We start from the raw sequence: 18,953 nt of genomic DNA on the forward strand, positions 1-18,953 counted from the left end.
GTTGATGTGTATGTGAGAGGAATTCATATGAGAGAACATTTAATTTAAAATAAATACAGTTTAAATGCAGATTTGCAGAACAAGGGTCAGATTCAGCATAGATGGTTAGAGGTTAAAATGCTGGATATGGTTACTCTGAAAGTAGTAATAGAAAATGCTAGACTACATATTCATTGTCATCATAATGCACTGCAGAAATTAATCAGATTATTGGAAGTTGGTGAGTCATAAATGTTTAAGCTAGTTTACAGTACTGTCTAAAATAAATCAAGATAAAGCCTGAAGGCTGCAAAACCTCTGCAACAATGTTGGCTATCGTTTCAAATTGGTCAATTGAAACGGGTTAATCCGCAGCATGAGAAGGGTAGTGATGTTGTGATGAAAGAGGAGGTGATCAAAGCCCAGGAAATGAAATGCCATTTGACCTCGTCTTCCTCTGAGGCTCTGTGTGAACAACAGAAGTGCAAAGGTGTCTGTCAAGATGGGCCAGCCTTGCCTGGCGAGGTTTCCGTACAGGTTTTCAGAGCAGGGGTTAGGGTGAGAACAGAGCTGTCATATTCATCCTGCCTCATTAACCATCCAGCAGGTGAACCTTATCGGGCCTCCGGAAGAAGGAGAGAAGTCACAAGCACCGAGTGAAACATTAGCAGACTATCAGACGTGAATAAAGTATTTTTTTCCTGGCTGGCAAGTCTCATATCGAACTGTAATGTGCTTCCCATTTTTATACATTACAGTTTTTTGCTTAAGATGACACGTAATGAGCTTGGTAAGTTGGTGAAGCTTGTGCTATGCCTAAGAAAGGAGCCTGAGAATGAATCTTCCCTAATACAATTTCCCCTGGCCTGAGCCCTTGGCAGATATGCTAATATCAAATAAATAATTCCGCTCATGTGCATTACTCTGGGCTGTCTCTAGATATGTCTTTAATAAGTAGCAAACCATCGATAAGGAAAGCAGCAAGTCACTGCCTCTCACCTTTGCTGCTCCAAACACCCATAACTCACAGGAATAGGCAGGTTGGGAACCTTTGCTTCAGGCAGGCTACCCAGCTACTAAGAACCATTATTGCTCAGAAACTGTTTCAATGCTTTTCAAATGCTGCTTCAATGCTTTTGAACTGGAACACTTTGGAAAGCACATCTTTAAAGCTATGCGAGCATTTTCTGCAGTTATTGAATGTGGAATGCAGTCAGCCCTAGCAATACTTTTTACAAAAGTGAAAGGCATGTACTTTCAATATGTAGTTTTCATAATGTTTCCTTGACTGTTATCTTGTGTGTGTGTGTGTGTGTCTGTGTGTGTGTGTGTGTGTGTGTGTGTGTGTGTGTGTGTGTGTGTGTGTGTGTTTGTGTCTGTATGTGTGTTTGTGTGTTCATGGGCATGAATACATATTGCCTGACTGGTATCTGCTTTTACACATTATGATTCTCCATGTGTGTTGTGCCTTGCATCTCATAAGGGCTACAAGGGGATTTGCCATATCAGAGCCTCAGCCATGTGTATAGCCGTGCAGGGTCACCTTGTCACTGATACACATGAAACATGTGAAATAGATTTCCCTTGTCAATGGTGAAACTCGGTCTCCTGAAGAACAGCAGGGATTAAAAGACAAGACACTGCCAGCGTGCAAACTAGCCTCTTGCCATCTCTCTGACCTGAGCTTCCACAATAGTGCCATGGAGACAAGAAAGTGGGGACGTGAGGACAGCTTAGTCAAGTCATTTAGTCTTTAATTGCCCAGAATTCCCTCGTGCATTGTGTTCAACACTCTGAAAATTGTTGTTGTTTTCCTACTGTTCATAATCTTCTATTAAAAATACAAGGGTCAGCTGTCTTTCATAAGCCTCTTAGTATTTCACACAGGTGAAAAGATCAAGAAGGACCTTGGCTGAAAAGATAGTCATGACTGACCTGCTTTTTCTGGACCTCAGAGGCATCTCTCTCTCTCTCTCTTTCTCTCTCTCGCTCTGTCTCTCCCCAATAGCAGTGTTTCAATTTTGCTTAGTGCTCAGTTCCCGGCTGTATCAATAACCCCATTCAGAGGTCTTTTCATCTGACTAATTAAGACCCCATCTTCGCCTGAGATCTCTCAGAGGACATGGATTAGGCCATCCTATCACAGAGATAGAGCCGCTGCAGCTTCGCCGTGTTTGTAAGAAGAAAAAAAGAAAAAAGATGAGAGGAGTGCAAAGAATCACAAACTTAAGACCTAAGCTCAAACTGTAATCAGCACATCCAACGTATACATGTAGCCTTGGAAAGATGGTGCCCGTGATTTCAATGGAAATTATGCTTAGTCATTTCAATGGTATGAGTATTTCAGGGGTTCAATGCTAATAGCCAGCAAGACAAACTACTTAACAAATGTTAGACCATTTTAGATGTTCTTTATGACATGCAGATTCACCTGAAGGAGTTTAAGACATGAAAGCATGTAGCCTAACTCATCAAAGTGCAGTAAGCCATTGACAATTAGTGACGCACATTCAGCCCTATTCCCATGCTTTGAGGCCTTTATCAACAGATGATTCATTGTAGTTACACCATTACCACTGACTCACTGTCAGAAACATTCTGAATTTCAAACAGCCTTCTTACCCATAGAGAATCCAGCAACATTTGCCATATTCAAAATACAACAACCTGATGTTAAAAGCCTTTAAAAAACCCATTATAAGATTTGTAATACTGTGTAGGCAGGGAGGCCATGTTGTAGCTTCATAATGCACTGTTAGTCTTGTGGCTTTGACTTAGGGTCTCATTCAGCTTGAATTGTTGGGGAAGTTGTAGGGGAATTATAGTTTTTCTTTTTTATCAGCACTGTGATGCAGTCTCAGCATGTGCTGTTTTACAAGCAGTCATTAGAATTCAACTCTTATTTTTAGAAAGCATTCATGTGAAATAGTTTCGAAGCCGTTGCATTGGATAGGATACATTTTAAATGAGTAAACAGTGCTGTTGCCATGGTGATTATATGTACATCTTTCTGTTAATGGACTCGTGTGTCCGGCCATGTGTAACTGGTCATGCATTGATTGCAACCAACCCTTTATTTTGATGCTGCTTAGAAATAACAGTTAACAAAGCAAAGCATTGAAATGTGTGTGTCATTGTGTTAATGAATGAAAGCCAGTATGAGGACGGTAATCGGTCAGGCAGTGGCATTTCACTTTTTTTTCTCCGAGCTGCCTTCCTGTTTTTGATGGAGGGGTTGGTTAATGGAGCGTGTCAGTTTTAGCATATGAAGTAGGATGCTGGAAAGTAAACCCAGCCGTTTCTGGCTAATAGAAGTGGCCATGTGGCCAAGTCTAACAGGACTCTGGGCCGGCGTCCTCGGCTTGTCTTCTGTCCCGAGTGTCCCTCGGTGGCTTCCGGTTTGCGCCGCAGCGATAGTAGCGAGTAGGCATCGAGTTGTGCTGAGCTTTGAGGTTCACTTCCTCCTTTAGTGAAGGTTCACTTGGCTTTCAGTGAGCTCCAATTACCGTTCATTTTCTTAAAATGTCTCTGTACGGACCTCTGGGCCCCAGCAAAAACACTGAGGCATTCTCTGCAGTGGGAGGAAGTCTTTAAATGCCAGCTGTTATTAAGTCAATATCGCTCTGCAAAACCATGCACCGCACGCATGCCCATGTGCATAATAGGCAACGGCTTAATTATTCATCGTTAGAGGGGGCTCTTTTTTCCCTGCATCACAGTGTGAGAATGGCGCATTGTGTAACGTGCATACATCAAAGCGTCTGTCTGACGGTGTGTGCTAGTGTGTCAGGGAGGGAGGAGCTATGGCCGGCGTCCCGTTCGCAGCCCAGTGAGTCACCACCGTCACCAAATGTCTTTATTCATGTATTCACAGAAACCATATTGGTGAGGCGAGTTATAGTTCAGCTCCGGACTGGCACTCCTTTAACACCTCTCCATCTTCCCTCTGACTTAATACTGCATCTAGGAATATACATTTTTCACAGTGTAGCTTTAGTAGGTACACCGCTCATTTCATTAAGTGGGGAGTTAGCCACAGCAGTGGCTGAGAAAAACACATGGAACTCCCCAACACCATCATCCCCCACATGCCTCTCTTCCTCCTCCTCATCCTGTTCCACATGGGGCCAATACAACATAAAACAGTCCACATGAAATTACAGGGCAGACCAACTAACTTTCACTGAAAAGGTCTGCCGTACTGCACAATGTGTAGAAAGGAGAAGTTCTAGGCCATTTTATTTTGGTTCACATCTTCGGCAAGAAGGTTTGTATTATGGTTGAAATTATCAGACCATGTGATTAGGCTAGAAAATAAAATATTCTGGAGTGTAAGGATAGATACTCTATGTACCTGTCATGGGTTCCTTCAGGCAAATAAGGATTTAGGGTATGCAGTGTGAAATAGTGATAGTATTTGAAACATGGGAAAATATCAATCTTTTCTACTCATTCACAATGCTGGACGGAGCCTGCCTCTTTGATTCTGGGTAATCACACAAATGCCGTTTAGTAAACAGAATATGTTTACCGTGAAGAGTGGCCCCTGTCCCTGGATTTTATTACCATAGGACATTTAATTGAAGCTATAGATCCACTGTTTTGTCAATGCCAGTAGATTCATTGTTTTGATTTTGTGTTAATTATATATGCACACAAATATGCAGTATATACACACAGGCTTACAATATTCACACAATTTACTTTCACTTCAAAGACTATACAAATCAGATAAGATCATAACCAATGGCAAAATATGAAAGAAATTCTACAAGAGTACCGAAAGATACTCTGTTGAATATTTACAGTTGTTAAACAGCAAATGGATGTATTGTATAGTTGAGGGATATTTACACATCAAGATGCACTCTATGTAACAGGCATTGAGTGAATGCCATTGTGTATATAATGGCAGTCACAACCCCTGCAGCTTCACAAAGTGTCTGTTTGCTGTACACTACTCTGCAACAATAGGTAAAAGATTATGCTCTGTGCGCCGTAGCACACCTCAGCTTCCTCAGTGAGTGAGTGAGTGAGTGAGCAATGAAGTAGTTGTTGCAGTGAGATCTTGACGAGGTGGTTAGAGGCAATGACTGAACAAAGGTTCACAAAAAAACATGACATATCTCAGACTACATTTATAATCTATGCCGACTGAAATAGCTTGAGAATAGACGTATTTAAAAAACCTCTTAGACACATTCTTTGTTGAATGATATTGGGGGTGATTCTGGCATACATATGGTATTTCTTCATAACATTCAAATAAGATATTTTTCCACCACTTGCACAGTCAGCAGCCAACAATGCTTTTACATTACATGAATGCATCCTTCATATTATTGTAGCCTTCTTTCAAATTAATGTTTTATTGATCAAGGGATTTTAAATCAGAATTTTGCCAGGCAAACATCCTGACAGCTTACTGCATTCTCAATAAAATCTGGGACTGTTATTTCCCCTTGCCTTTGCATGGTTAAACATGACTCTGAAAATCACAGAATCATCTAAGAACCAGAATCCTCCTCAAATTGCAAAACTACTGTACTGTACTGTATACAAGACCAAGGATCAAATGATCACTTAAGGTTACTAAAACATAAAGAAAGGAAAGTCACCCCTGAATCAATTATTATTTTTCCATTATACATTTTCTTCATGGTGTGTAGTTTTCATTTTCACCCGTTAAACAGCACGTGGCTTAGAGGAAGTCTGAAGGTCAGTGGCTCGGGAGGGTGGAGGCGGGGGTGACGCCTGTGGGACACGCACCGCGTAGAACAGCTGCTGGAAGGACACTCCACTGCTGTGAGGAGTAAGCTCAGTGGGGGCTTTCGCCACTCTGGCTTCTGCGTCTCGGACTGGACTGGGCCCTCATATGTGCGAAACATACTGTACAAGCGTGTTGTTGAGAGGCCTGGGGAGAGCGTGCCATTGGTCGTCTCCAAAGCTCAGCAGGGAACGCTGGACCATCCGACCGGCCGTTCCGCCCATTCATCCCACTCACGAATGAGACGATGGCATTTAGTGTGGAGCAGATGCAAGATCTAATCAAGTATTTTGACAGAAATTATTAAGCTAATCTGTGCTGAAATGCTACCTCAGGAGCGCATTAGGACAAGTTAGCTTTAACATCTGCAACCACTCAGGCTTTAGCAATTTGGCACTCAATGCATTCAGTGTAGACTGAAAGTGAACAGTCCACCCATCACAAAGTACAAGTCAGGTCTGAATTTAATATGGGCTCCTTAGAAGAACCATGCCATACACCTCTTAATAGCTTCAGAACATTCCCTGAGATGCTTTTGTAAAGTTGGTATTGAAAAAATGCCTCGGCTCGTATTTTTCATTATATTCCAGCGTGCTCTATGGAAAATAAATAATAAAGATAAAATAAAATGGCATGACACCTTTAATATTAAATGTAGACCTAATTTCTTTTTTTTTTATTATTTCCAGCACCATTGTTATAGTTTTTGCGAGCAAAACACAAGACCTGACCCCACCTCAGGGTCTTTTCATTGGCACACTGAAAATAATTATTCAATAGGTTTTAGAAATGTGGAGTAATACAAAACTGTACACGGGTACTTAAAAGTAGACAATTGAACAGGTGCACAATGGTCTATTTGTAGAGCTAAGTCTCAGACTGATTGGTGTTCAGTTTTCTCTGTACTGTAAGTGTTTTCAGGTATGTGTGAGGGTATTACCAGATGTGTTTTGGATTTTGAATGGAAGGGTTCAATGATAACAGGAGATTTCATTTTTTAACAAAGTGTCTAATGTAAGAAACTTGTGTAGTGTTTCACAATGTGTGTTGCAGAATGCAAATAATGTGCAAATAATGTATAGAAAATGTGTTTAAGCTATGGTTACCATAATTTCCCAACTATTAGCCATGGCTTATACCGGTACAATTTCTTCAGCTATGAGGTTGATACCGGAGCAGTTCATATGGTATTAATATGGTTTTGTTTTTTTAACTTGCATAAAACACTGTCCTGCGGTTTATATACAATGCGGCTAATACACAGGAAATGACTGTACACTGTATTTCAGGTATGTTACAAGAAGTTTAGGTATTGAGGCTTTGGTCTAAGCAATAATTTTTACTGTGTAAGCAATGGGCAAAAACTGTAAGCGCTCTGTGGGTAGGATTTTACGTAATAGCTGCCCTGGTCGTGATGGGAGGATGGGTCTGCACATCCACGGGGTTAACCGAAGGTGATGCAGTCTGCAAATGTAGTTCTACCAAATTATAGCGTGGGCTATATGCTGACCTTATCTCTGTGGTCCCAATACATATGTCATTAACCGTACAAGTACAGCACATTATCTAGTCATGTTAATGTTGTTGTTGCTTGAGTGCTAAATGGTCAAGTAAATCTGGCTTTGGTGAAAAGCCTGTGCCTACTGAACTGCTGACCTCCCTACATTACTCGTAATGGCAGGCCATTTAGTTATTGTTATTCTCTGTGATCATCAGCATTTAGCTACTACAGGCAGATTGAGATTAGGTCGCAGGGGGAGGGGAGGGGGGTTGTAGAATATTCCTTTAATCTTCAGATGTCAAATATCTATTTTGACTGGCTTTTGGAGAGTGAGTTAAAAAAAATAGTTGAAGATTTTGGGTTGTAATGTCTATGTTGAAAATATGAGCTTTGTGTTTTGAGGCGCGGTGAGTCGGTCTGTGTCTGACCCTCACGGAGGTGATCCTCAGGTATTTGGAGAGAAACAGCTGGTCACAGTTGGAATTTTGCACCTTGTTGCACCAGGATTAGAGCTTTACCACCCATCTGTCCGGCGTCAACTCTGATTTAAGCGGCGCCCTATCATGGAAGGTCTGGTCAACCAGCGCTGATCCAGATTTCAATCACAATGACATGAGGGTCACCTTTCCACTGCATTTCATTTGAGTACTCGGGTGAGCAGTGAAACTGGGTGGATGATCCGGCTGAATCAGACCAGCCGAGCTGGAGCAAAAACATCTTAACATCTAATCAAATGAAAAATAGATCCATATTTTTTTATTAAAGTTCTTGGGCCAAATGTGGTGGGAATTGGTTGCAGAAAAATTATCATCTTAAGTGAAATAGATGGGGTGAATTTGAAATTTAGTTTGTCAATCTTACTTAACAGACATATGCATACTGCATATTATGGAGAAGACTTTCAAAGACTAATGTGTAATGGAATAGCAATAAAACAGAAGAACCTTTCCCCAAAGGATTAGCCTGCAGTGCTGAGACATCAGTTTCGTCCCCCGCACAGGCTTAGGAGTTTAACACTTCCAGTAACAGCCCTGACAGCCACGTCAGAAGGATTTTACCTCAGATCGCAGGTATTTAACCATGATGCCATTTAGGCTGGGAGTGCCACAGACGTATGCTGACAGGTATAGATGCAGACATATCTTTACTGTGTCTTTGCCAGGTCCTACTTAGTGATTTCTCATGAAATTAAGAAAATTTGCTGTTAGAGTTTAGGTGAAGGTCAGTGTCTTCTTTTGAGGGATTTTTGTGCTGTCACAACCACAATTTGAACAAAATATTTGAAACTGAAATTATGTGAATAGGTGAGAAACAGAAAATTAAGAGCTATGTGTCAGAGTTGTAGCTTTGCTACAGTGGCCTTGCATTTTAAAATCAGCTCTTAGATCAGTTATTACACACAGGGAGCATCTGAATAAGTCTATTTAAATGTTTTATATGTATAAACACAAAACAGTACCATGTGTTTTGTGAGAAAACGACAGAGGTCCTGAGTGTTATTTTCTGAAACGGAGGGTATGATTGCAATTGTTTCAGTGGCCTGAGCGTGTTGTGATATACTTACGGCAGAGGCTTAAATTACTAAAGGTTCATCAGAGGTGTCAGACGTTTGATAAGTTCCAAAAGGTTTCAGTTGCAGTCACTAAACCACATACAGCTCTCATCAAATCCGATTCCATAGACAAATTCTAAATGAGAGTCCAAGCTGGGCAAGACCACTCCCTAACCACGAGAGGGTTTTCAGCAATCAGAACAGGATTTCTGCATTATCATCTGATGAATTCTCAAGTGGTAAAGACTGTTCACAGTCAAAACTGTAACACAAAAATTAATTTACTGAAAAAATAAGTTTACTTTCCGTGCTGTTGTGTTGACCATTGACTCTTTCTGGGGATGACAAGCATTTATATTTCAGGTCCTGCCAAGATGTTGGCATGCAGTCGATGGCCTAACCCACATGGCATTTGTTTTGAATGACAAATTAATAAGCAGGTCAAAAAGTTTAGAGCCCTGGGAATTATTGGCAAGACATTTCTGATTATCACAAAGTGACATTCATACCCCAGAGAATGCAGATGGTGGACAATACTGACTGTTCAGTTATCAGGGGATGATTTCTTGTAGATTTAGTCAAGCAAGCCATCGCTCTTTGGCCTCCCTTTTACAGTAATCCAAGTTTGATAGGAGTGCTTCACAGGGCATAACTTGCCTGCCGACTGATGTGTTTAATAACTTTTCAGCCTTTCATAAATAATTTCTCTCTGTTGTCTTAGTCTGTTGGTATAGGCTGATGCGGTCTCACATTTCATGCATCAGTTTCAGAGTACATTCAGTGTGTGTGTGTGTGTGTGTGTGTGTGTGTGTGTGTGTGTGTGTGCAGTGAGTGATACATAAATCAGATCAGAACAACACGTACCTTCTTTAGTATTCAGATTTTCAAATTCATGCGATATTTCAATGACAATGCCAGGAAAAAGAATGACAGTCTTTATGTCTACTCTTGGAGTGTACTATGCTTCCCTTGTACTGAACATGCTCTAAAACAAATTTCATCATGTCTACGGTTATGTGTCTTAGGCATTTTTAGAGATTAATGTTAATCATACAAGATACATCATACATGTCATTATATACAAATGCTTCCTGCAAATTATGTTTCCTGAACACATATCTTTGTCAAGAGAATGGGGAGAGAAAGCTGAGAAAAGATTATTTTATGCAAACCTTATATCGCACAGATGTTCCGAGCATACGGGTACCTGACACAGCGTGAATTAGATTACTCGCTGAAAAATGCTTTTAATTCCAACCGCACCTGGCCCAATTTGAAGAGCCATCAGTTAGTGTTAGGCTCTCACCTCAAATGATTGATGTTGAGCATGGCACAATGCAGGTCTGCATCACCACCCCATTCTGTTTCACTGCAACTGTGTGGTAGGAGCAAGCATGTTTTCAACAGTAGCTGTCGCTTGTTGAGTGTACGACAGCAGTTTCCTATTAATCTGTTGCAATGATGATGTTGTAATGGCTGCATTAGCTTCCAGCGGTTAGCTCTGCCTAGACACAATAATATATCCTTGCAGTCTTTTGATGCTGACTGTAGAGAAAGATGGAAATGTTGGGTCTAGATAATGTAAAAATAAACGTATGCCATTTACAGTATGGTTGACATATTTTTAGTATTTATTATTTACATATTTATTGTGTTTTTACATTTCCACACTAGCATCGCTCACCTTACCACTGCAACTATTTGTTGCAGGTATTTTTTAATTAAGCAATAAGGCATGAGTGAGAGTGGGGTTGGTAAAGGATATAGCCACAGCTTTGGTTCAGCAGATTATTATTATGTATGGAATAATGTGCAGTAATAAACACACAAAGGACTGACATGTCTATATGAATCATTTACAGCTTAATTTACATCTTGAGAATAAACATATTTGTATTTATAATAAGCTATACAATAATTTACATTTTTTTCAAAGTGACTTGCTTTTTTTGTGTGGGAATATAAATGTGTTTAAAATTCCTCTTGGCACAAAACTCAGTGCAGTCTTATTAAACTATTGGATTAATAGATTTTTTAAAATTAGCATTTGCCTCTGCAAGCATCTCAGTGAGTGAACCATGTCCCTCTGTTTTATGTCTCCACAGGTAACCAGTAGGATGGTGGCCGGGGAAGCGAGTGGGCACAGCTACCTGGTGGCTTGCTGGCAGCCCATTCTCATATTGATGCTTGGCACTGTGCTGTCAGGATCCACCACAGGCTGCCCGTCCCGCTGCGAGTGTAATGTCCAGGAGCGTGCAGTCGTGTGCCACCGCAAGAAGCTCATGTCTGTCCCAGAGGGGATCCCAGCCGAGACGCGGCTGCTGGATCTCAGCAAGAACCGCATCAAAACCATCGACTCGGATGAGTTCGCCAACTACCCCACACTGGAGGAGCTGGAGCTGAACGAGAACACTATCTCTGTCATCGAGCCCGGGGCCTTCAACAACCTCTACAACTTACGGACTCTGGGGCTGCGGAGCAACAAGCTCAAACTCATCCAGCTGGGGGTGTTTACAGGTCTGAGCAACCTCACCCAGCTGGACATCAGTGAAAACAAAATAGTCATCCTGCTGGACTACATGTTCCAAGACCTGTACAACCTCAGGTCCCTGGAGGTCGGAGACAATGACCTGGTGTTCATCTCCCACAGAGCGTTCCACGGCCTCAGCAGCTTGGAGCAGCTCACCCTGGAGAAGTGCAACCTGACAGCCGTCCCCACAGAGGCCTTCACCCACCTGCCCAGCCTGATCGCACTCCGCTTACGCAACCTCAACATCAACATCATCAAGGATTACGCCTTCAAAAGGCTCTACAGACTCAAAGTGCTCGAGATTGCCAACTGGCCTTTCCTTGATACCATGACAACAAACAGCTTGTATGGGTTAAACCTCACCTCCCTCACCATCACTAGTGGTAATCTTACGTCCATTCCTTATGTGGCGCTCAGACACCTTGTCTACTTGCGTTTCCTCAATATGTCCTACAACCCCATCCTCACCATTGAGGGTAATAAGCTTCATGATCTCCTTAGGCTTCAAGAGTTTCATCTGGTGGGCGGAAGGCTTGCGGTGATTGAGCCCTACGCCTTCAGAGGCCTAAACTATCTCAAGATCCTCAACGTGTCTGGAAACACACTGACCACATTGGAAGAATCAGCTTTCCATTCCGTGGGGAACTTGGAAACATTGGCTTTGTATGACAACCCCCTGGCTTGTGACTGTAGGCTTCTGTGGATTTTCCGTCGACGGTGGAGACTCAACTTCAACAGGCAACAGCCAATCTGCGCCTCTCCCGAATTTGTACAAGGCAAGGAATTCAAGGATTTCCCAGACATCCTCCAGCCAAACTACTTCACTTGCCGCAAGTCCAGAATCCGTGACCGCAAGCCACAGCAGAAATTCGTTGATGAGGGGACTACTGTCCACTTTGTATGTCAAGCCGACGGCGACCCTGCTCCAGTCATTATGTGGCTTTCCCCACAGAAGCAGTTCATCACCACCAAGACCATCGGGCGTCTTACAGTGTTCCCTGATGGCACCCTTGAAGTGCGGTACGCGCAGATTCAGGACAACGGAACGTATGTGTGCATCGCCAGCAATGCCGGCGGCAATGACACTGCATTGGCCCACTTGCATGTTCACAGCTACTCTCCCGATTGGCCTCATCAGCCCAACAAAACCTTTGCTTTCATATCTAACCAGCCCGATAATGGTGCCAATGGGACGAAACCCACTGTCCCCTTTCCCTTTGACATCAAAACCTTAATCATCGCCACCACCATGGGATTCATCTCTTTCCTTGGTGTCGTTCTGTTTTGTCTTGTGCTGCTTTTTCTGTGGAGCAGGGGTAAAGGGAACACCAAGCACAACATAGAGATCGAGTATGTCCCACGCAAGTCTGACGCTGGCATAAGCAACAGTGCCACAGATGCTCCTCGCAAATTTAACATGAAAATGATTTAGCGCATTCAGGGGACTTAATGACAAATAAACCCACAAAAAAAAAGATGCAAGAGGATTCCCCGGTGACTTCCCCTGGATACAGAGTTAATGTAGTACAGCATCTGATTCCCCAGTTACTTTGAAGGTAGATATGAAGGAGACGTGTTCTTTCTTTTGACTATGAGAAAAAAAAAATACCCAAAACACTACGTGATGGATATTAACTTGGCCTACAGGGACCAACACTTTGGAAAAAAAGTGAAATTTGTCCTAAGACATTCAAGTTCTTGTGGATTTTTATATAAAAAAAAAGAAACTAAAGAAAAGTATATATAAAACAAACCTGAACCCTTCTAAATGTTCGTATCAATCACTGGAATGCAAAAGGCAGGATCATCCTTCTCCTTTGCTGTCCTTTTGCCTGCATTTTTGTATTGTTTTCTTTTCTAGGGTATATTATATGTTCAATTGCTTTGTCATTCAGAAACAGAGGAGTGAAAGGGATGATGAGCACATTAGTTCATTAATCTGTATAATATTACCGCATTCATTTGATTTCCAATCTGTTAAGTACAGTATATCATGCAAACTCATTAAACATGTCTGATGAACATAATAGCACGTGGAAAGATGATTTGATGAAGACCTGAAGGTCGACTTGTTGCATATGAAAATCTGGGAGCGAAATGAAGCAGCATCTCTTCATTTCTTGGGTTAAATATGAAACACGTCATGGAATCCCCAGTTTACTGATAGAGTGATGAACAGAATGTAAAATCTGTTTAAATATGTCTTATTTGCATTTTGTCCATAGAGTTGAAGTTAGGTTGAATACCTCATCAGTGGGAGAGTGTCCATTGTTGTTTTTTTTTTTTTTAAAAATACCATTGACTAGCTTTGGACAAAGAGCTTTACTTACTCACATATTCTATTGACTGGATGTTGTATCTTGTCATTTTCATCTGGAGAAACGTCTTGCGACTCTAATGTCAGTCATGCCAAACAGTTAATGTGCTCAACACCCCTGCAAGAATTCAGACCAATAGATTTGCTCACTGGGGGTTTGATTGTCAAATGTTGCCAACAAAATTCCAAAAAGAGGAAATACTTTTCCTGTAACACACATACCAGGTCTGAATTTCGAGGTATCAAATGTGTAATTGAGACATGCAAAACAATATAGATTTCTAATGATGATTGTGGTTGTGTGTACAATGACCTTACATTTTAAAGTACACTGTGTGAACAGCTGGGGTTTGTGAAACTACAGATAAAACTTCAGCTATTTATGATGGATGACATAAGAAAGTATACAGTAATGGGCTGTGAGTGTAGACTGGATATAATATGCAGAAGATGGAGCCACAGATGGTTTTACCCATCGTGATCTGCTGAGGCTTTGAAGTAATTTGTTTTTCAGAAGCAAGAGATATGGCTCGTGACGATGATTACAACTGCTCTCTTTGTTTCAATGTGACTACCGTGCTGAGCCTTTTGGTCCTCAACAGTTCAATGATAACTCTGAAAATGTCTTCTTTTTCTGTTTTCAGTTCAACCCAGGACTATGTGAATATGTAGTCCAAGCCAATTTTGTATTAAAATATCTGAAAAAAAAAAAAATACAAAATAAAAAATATGTTCAGTTGTTCTGTGCAATAAAGGTAATATGCAGATTTTTTTTTATTAACAATTTTCTTGATGTTAAATGGTTGAAAATATGGTATGTTGTATTAAACAATCTATGGAGATTTTTCTAAAGTTTCACTAGTCCTATCTCATTATAGGCTGTTTACAGAGAACCACAGGGATACAACATTGTTCCTAAGGTTTCAAAACAAACAGTATTCTGCTCTTAATGAAAGACCAGTGCTTATGATTAAATAACATTCTATCACAATATAAAGAATTCTACCAGAGACGGTTGATAAAGCGTATATTATACAACAATTGGGTTCTATGGAACTATTATACATTTTGCAACAGATCCTATTTGGTGCTTTTGGACATTCATACATTTAAAAGCATTGAACAAGGACAGCTGGGGTAAGTAACAATGAAACTATCATTGTTGAAGCGAGCAGCAATGACAGTGATAATTAATAAGCCAATCCTAACAGAGAATACACCACCAAACGTTTGAGGAAATTAGGTTAGTAGAACAGGGGCCCCTGAAAGTCCGCTCCTAGCAACCTGTGCATTACATATTTAAATATGTTCACACAGGAGTTGCAAATGCATATATTTGACACCTTTCCACAAAATATTCCATGTAAATATATTCACAATGACAGACATTCATAATAAGATATTTGGGAAATCCCTTACAACTAGTGTCAGAATGAGCATTAACCTTTATTTTTCTTCTTCAGTATCCATAAACTGTAAACACATTCATAAAAGGTTATAAAGTAATAATAAAGCCTCAAAATGATTGACATAACATTATATCTATTTGTACTGCCACATAAAGACTACATCAACATGTATTTCCAATAGCAAATCTGAACAAGTGGAGCTAGTGGAGGAACTAGTGGAGTGGACACAAAGTATCTTCCTTACAGCAAAACTTACATCCCACCAGTAATTTGATTATGCTTGTTTAAAGTTTATGTTTATGAGTTTTTGTCGAGAGTGACTTCTTACAGTATATGAATAACCATAAAGTTAATAACCTAAAAATAATAGCTGCAAATAAAGTTGAAATCCTACATAAATAATAGTAGTAATAATACACAATTATGATTTCAATTTGATGTTATAATATTACATGTACTACAACATCACAATAGTTTATGAGCGCTTTCATGAGTATTTTAGACTCGTGCCAGTATATGATGATGCATTATAAGTACTCTTATTACACGGCTCTTCACAATGCAGGTAGAACGCTCCATTGACTTGAATGGGATTTTCCAAAGATCTAGCGGTCATTATTTTTGACTAAAGGACCTCTGAAAAAAATAATGACCGCTGTCAATGGCAGTTTGTGCTTCTAATTCAGGTATTTCATATCACTCTGCAACTACTGGAACTTCATTCAAATGTGAAAAGCAGAAGGTTGATCAAATGTTTGATTCAAATTCAGTGTATGTTAGTGCTGCAACATAGTGCTGTATGGATACTAGATTCTAGACATACAAGTAAGTGCTGTAAGGATCGGTTCTAGACATATTAGAACATTTTGTATGGATACTAGGTTCTACACATGCTAGAAAGTGATGTAAGGATACTAGGTTCTAGACATACTAGAAAGTGCTGTATGGACACTAGGTTCTAAACGTACTTGTTATGTTTACTTACATCAGATTGCAATGAGCCATAACTGCCATAATTTCTGCCAATTGGTATTTGTGTCCAATAAGTCAACATAATGCAGAGTGCTAGAGACTGTCTGAGCCCCAGTGATTCGGCCTATTGGCAGTGATGTTAAGGTAATTAGCCCCCATGTTCTACCTAGCTAATTACATTAATGTTACTGTGGGGAGTGAGATGAAATAATTGCTGAAAGTGAGTTCAAAATCAGTTAGATTGCTATTTCGTCAAATTAAAATGTCACATGCAGGTCTAGCTGTTATTTCCATTTGCTGTTGGTTACAAAGCCTATTCACAGTGGCACGGCCCAATCAGCCTATTCATATAGCCCAACAACAACCCCCCCTCCACAATTTAAATTAACTAATGTGATGGTTTTAATGGCATTGTTTCTACCCTTTGTTCATACCTGCAACAAAAGTGTTTAAATTATTTGGTAACACTTAACTTGAAGGTATCTACATAAGAATGACACTGTCATGACACATTGAACCTTACCCTAACCCTAACTGGTCATGACAAAAACTGAATGACACTTAATGACAGAAGCGTTGTCATAAATGTTTATGACTTATTTATGTTTATGACACATTCATGACAGTGTCATGTCACTCTTATGTAAATATCTTCAAGTAACGTGTAACCGATTATTTTCACAATATCCATTTACCAAGATCATTGCAAGGTGTATAGCTGTTGCCATCGGACACCAAATGGGAGATATCCACCCAGCCATCTTTAAAATTAATCCACCCAACCTGAAAAATCTTGGTAAAAGAATCCATCAATGAGACTCATGACAGTTAGTTACCTATTGCTCTTATGTAGTCACCAAGCCTACACATTTCAAATAAAAGGATTATCCATCACCAGGGTCATTACAACAGTGGATGTTGCGGACAGAAACTGTTTCCCCTTCAATCCCTCTGATTAGTCTGGTGCAATAGGTGGGCATATAGCATGAAGCAACTAGTAAGATCCCTGGGTGTAGGATTAATGCTAGTTCCTGGTTAGAACCAAGCATCCAGCTGGCTATTTGGCGATTTGTTTCACTTAGGAACAAAGATAATCAATACACATTAATCCCCAGGACATACTCTGTCTTACAAGTGCCTCATGAGAATTAAAGACAGGAATGGGACTAAGAGGGGCGATAGAGGTTTAGAGACATTTTCAGTTCTATGTTAACCCACAGCAGTTTACAGGTCACAGGAATTTGTCACCCCCAATCAGGTGTTTTTCAGGCACATTGATTACACTTGGATATTAATGTGTAAATAGTGATTAACAGATGTGTTAATCTGTTAAGGTGTTTTAATGGCTACATTTTTATTGGGGTCAACTAATCAGTAGCCTTTTTATTTGGTCAATTTACATCAGTGATGTTAACTGCAGTGGTTGTGAGGGCCCAAGCAATACCACAGGTGTTCAGAAGCAGAATCAGGGGAATCAAGCGGTGTGAGTGTACAACAGTCTTCTGTCACACACTACTTTCTGCTCTTGAAAAGAACATGAATGAATGTATGAAGATTTCAAATGCCAAACCTACCAAGCTATGCAACGGAAAACTAAATCCATCAAACAAACTTCTGCTACTGCCATTCAGAAGGAAATATATAAGGTCTGTCTCTATTATAAGGGTATATATTTTTCCAAGATAGACTATCAAAAACTTTGAGTACCCAAAGGTTATAGCAAACATAATGAAGTATTGAATGAAAACACATTTTGCATTGTGATGCACTTATGATGCATAATGGTAACCACAAGTGGAAAAAGGTAAACACAAAGAAAGCACAAATGTCATATGTTTAACACAACGACTCAACATTTATCACACTTGTTTCAAATGATGTGACAACCAATATAAGCTAGTTCAGAGTGTAAACAGGTTGCTGTTTTGGTGCTTTTGGACATTCATACATTTAAAAGCATTGAACAAGGACAGCTGGGGTAAGTAACAATGAAACTATCATTGTTGAAGCGAGCAGCAATGACAGTGATAATTAATAAGCCAATCCTAACAGAGAATACACCACCAAACGTTTGAGGAAATTAGGTTAGTAGAACAGGGGCCCCTGAAAGTCCGCTCCTAGCAACCTGTGCATTACATATTTAAATATGTTCACACAGGAGTTGCAAATGCATATTTTTGACACCTTTCCACAAAATATTCCATGTAAATATATTCACAATGACAGACATTCATAATAAGATATTTGGGAAATCCCTTACAACTAGTGTCAGAATGAGCATTAACCTTTATTTTTCAGAGTGTAAACAGGTTGCTGAACAGTACGGGATAATATCAGCAATGGACAGAAACTATCAATGAGGCATTCAGAGTACATTGTAAGCTGTAGACTGCAATGTACTTCTCATTTACAGTACTGAAATGCCTGTCTTTTCCGGTATACAGTTGTTCACAATTGCTACAACACATTTTTTGAAACCTTCCACCCTTTTTTCAAAACTGTAAACACAAATCCCGATTCTCAATACTTTATTTTTTACTGGATTTTCAATAAATGTTGGATCCACTGAGATTTTTTGGATGCAAAATATATTTACTGTATTGTAAACAATGAATACATTGTTTTTGAGCAAAGGTACAAATGTTTTTACAGTTTTTACCATTGCTTAAACACTAAAATCAAAGGTATCCCACAGTTAGTGAAACCTTACACTCAAGGATCAAAACATCAGCCCAGATATGCACAACTATAAGCACATTATCATCAGCATCACACTTTTTGCAAAAAAAAAAACATGATTTTGTGTTGAACCACTACATCAAGTGAAAGGTTCTTCACATTGGAAATGGTTCCTCATAGATAGATAGATAGATAGATAGATAGATAGATAGATAGATAGATAGATAGATAGATAGATAGATAGTCT

At 40.0% G+C, this 18,953-nt stretch overlaps 1 protein-coding gene across 3 annotated transcripts in view; it reads left to right on the forward strand.

The window, feature by feature from the left end:
- Positions 1 to 14,498, forward strand: part of lingo1a (leucine rich repeat and Ig domain containing 1a) — a 71,088-nt gene extending 56,590 nt beyond the window's left edge. For all 3 annotated transcript variants that reach the window (XM_048257863.1, XM_048257862.1, XM_048257865.1), the window contains one exon: positions 10,905 to 14,498. In XM_048257863.1, the coding sequence (XP_048113820.1) occupies positions 10,917 to 12,761 (1,845 nt within the window). In that variant the 5' untranslated portion in view covers positions 10,905 to 10,916 and the 3' untranslated portion in view covers positions 12,762 to 14,498. The remainder of the gene's footprint in view (positions 1 to 10,904) is intronic.
- The last annotated feature ends 4,455 nt before the right edge of the window (positions 14,499 to 18,953 follow it).

The sequence above is a fragment of the Alosa alosa genome, chromosome 11, assembly GCF_017589495.1.
Source record: "Alosa alosa isolate M-15738 ecotype Scorff River chromosome 11, AALO_Geno_1.1, whole genome shotgun sequence".
NCBI lineage: Eukaryota > Metazoa > Chordata > Actinopteri > Clupeiformes > Clupeidae > Alosa > Alosa alosa.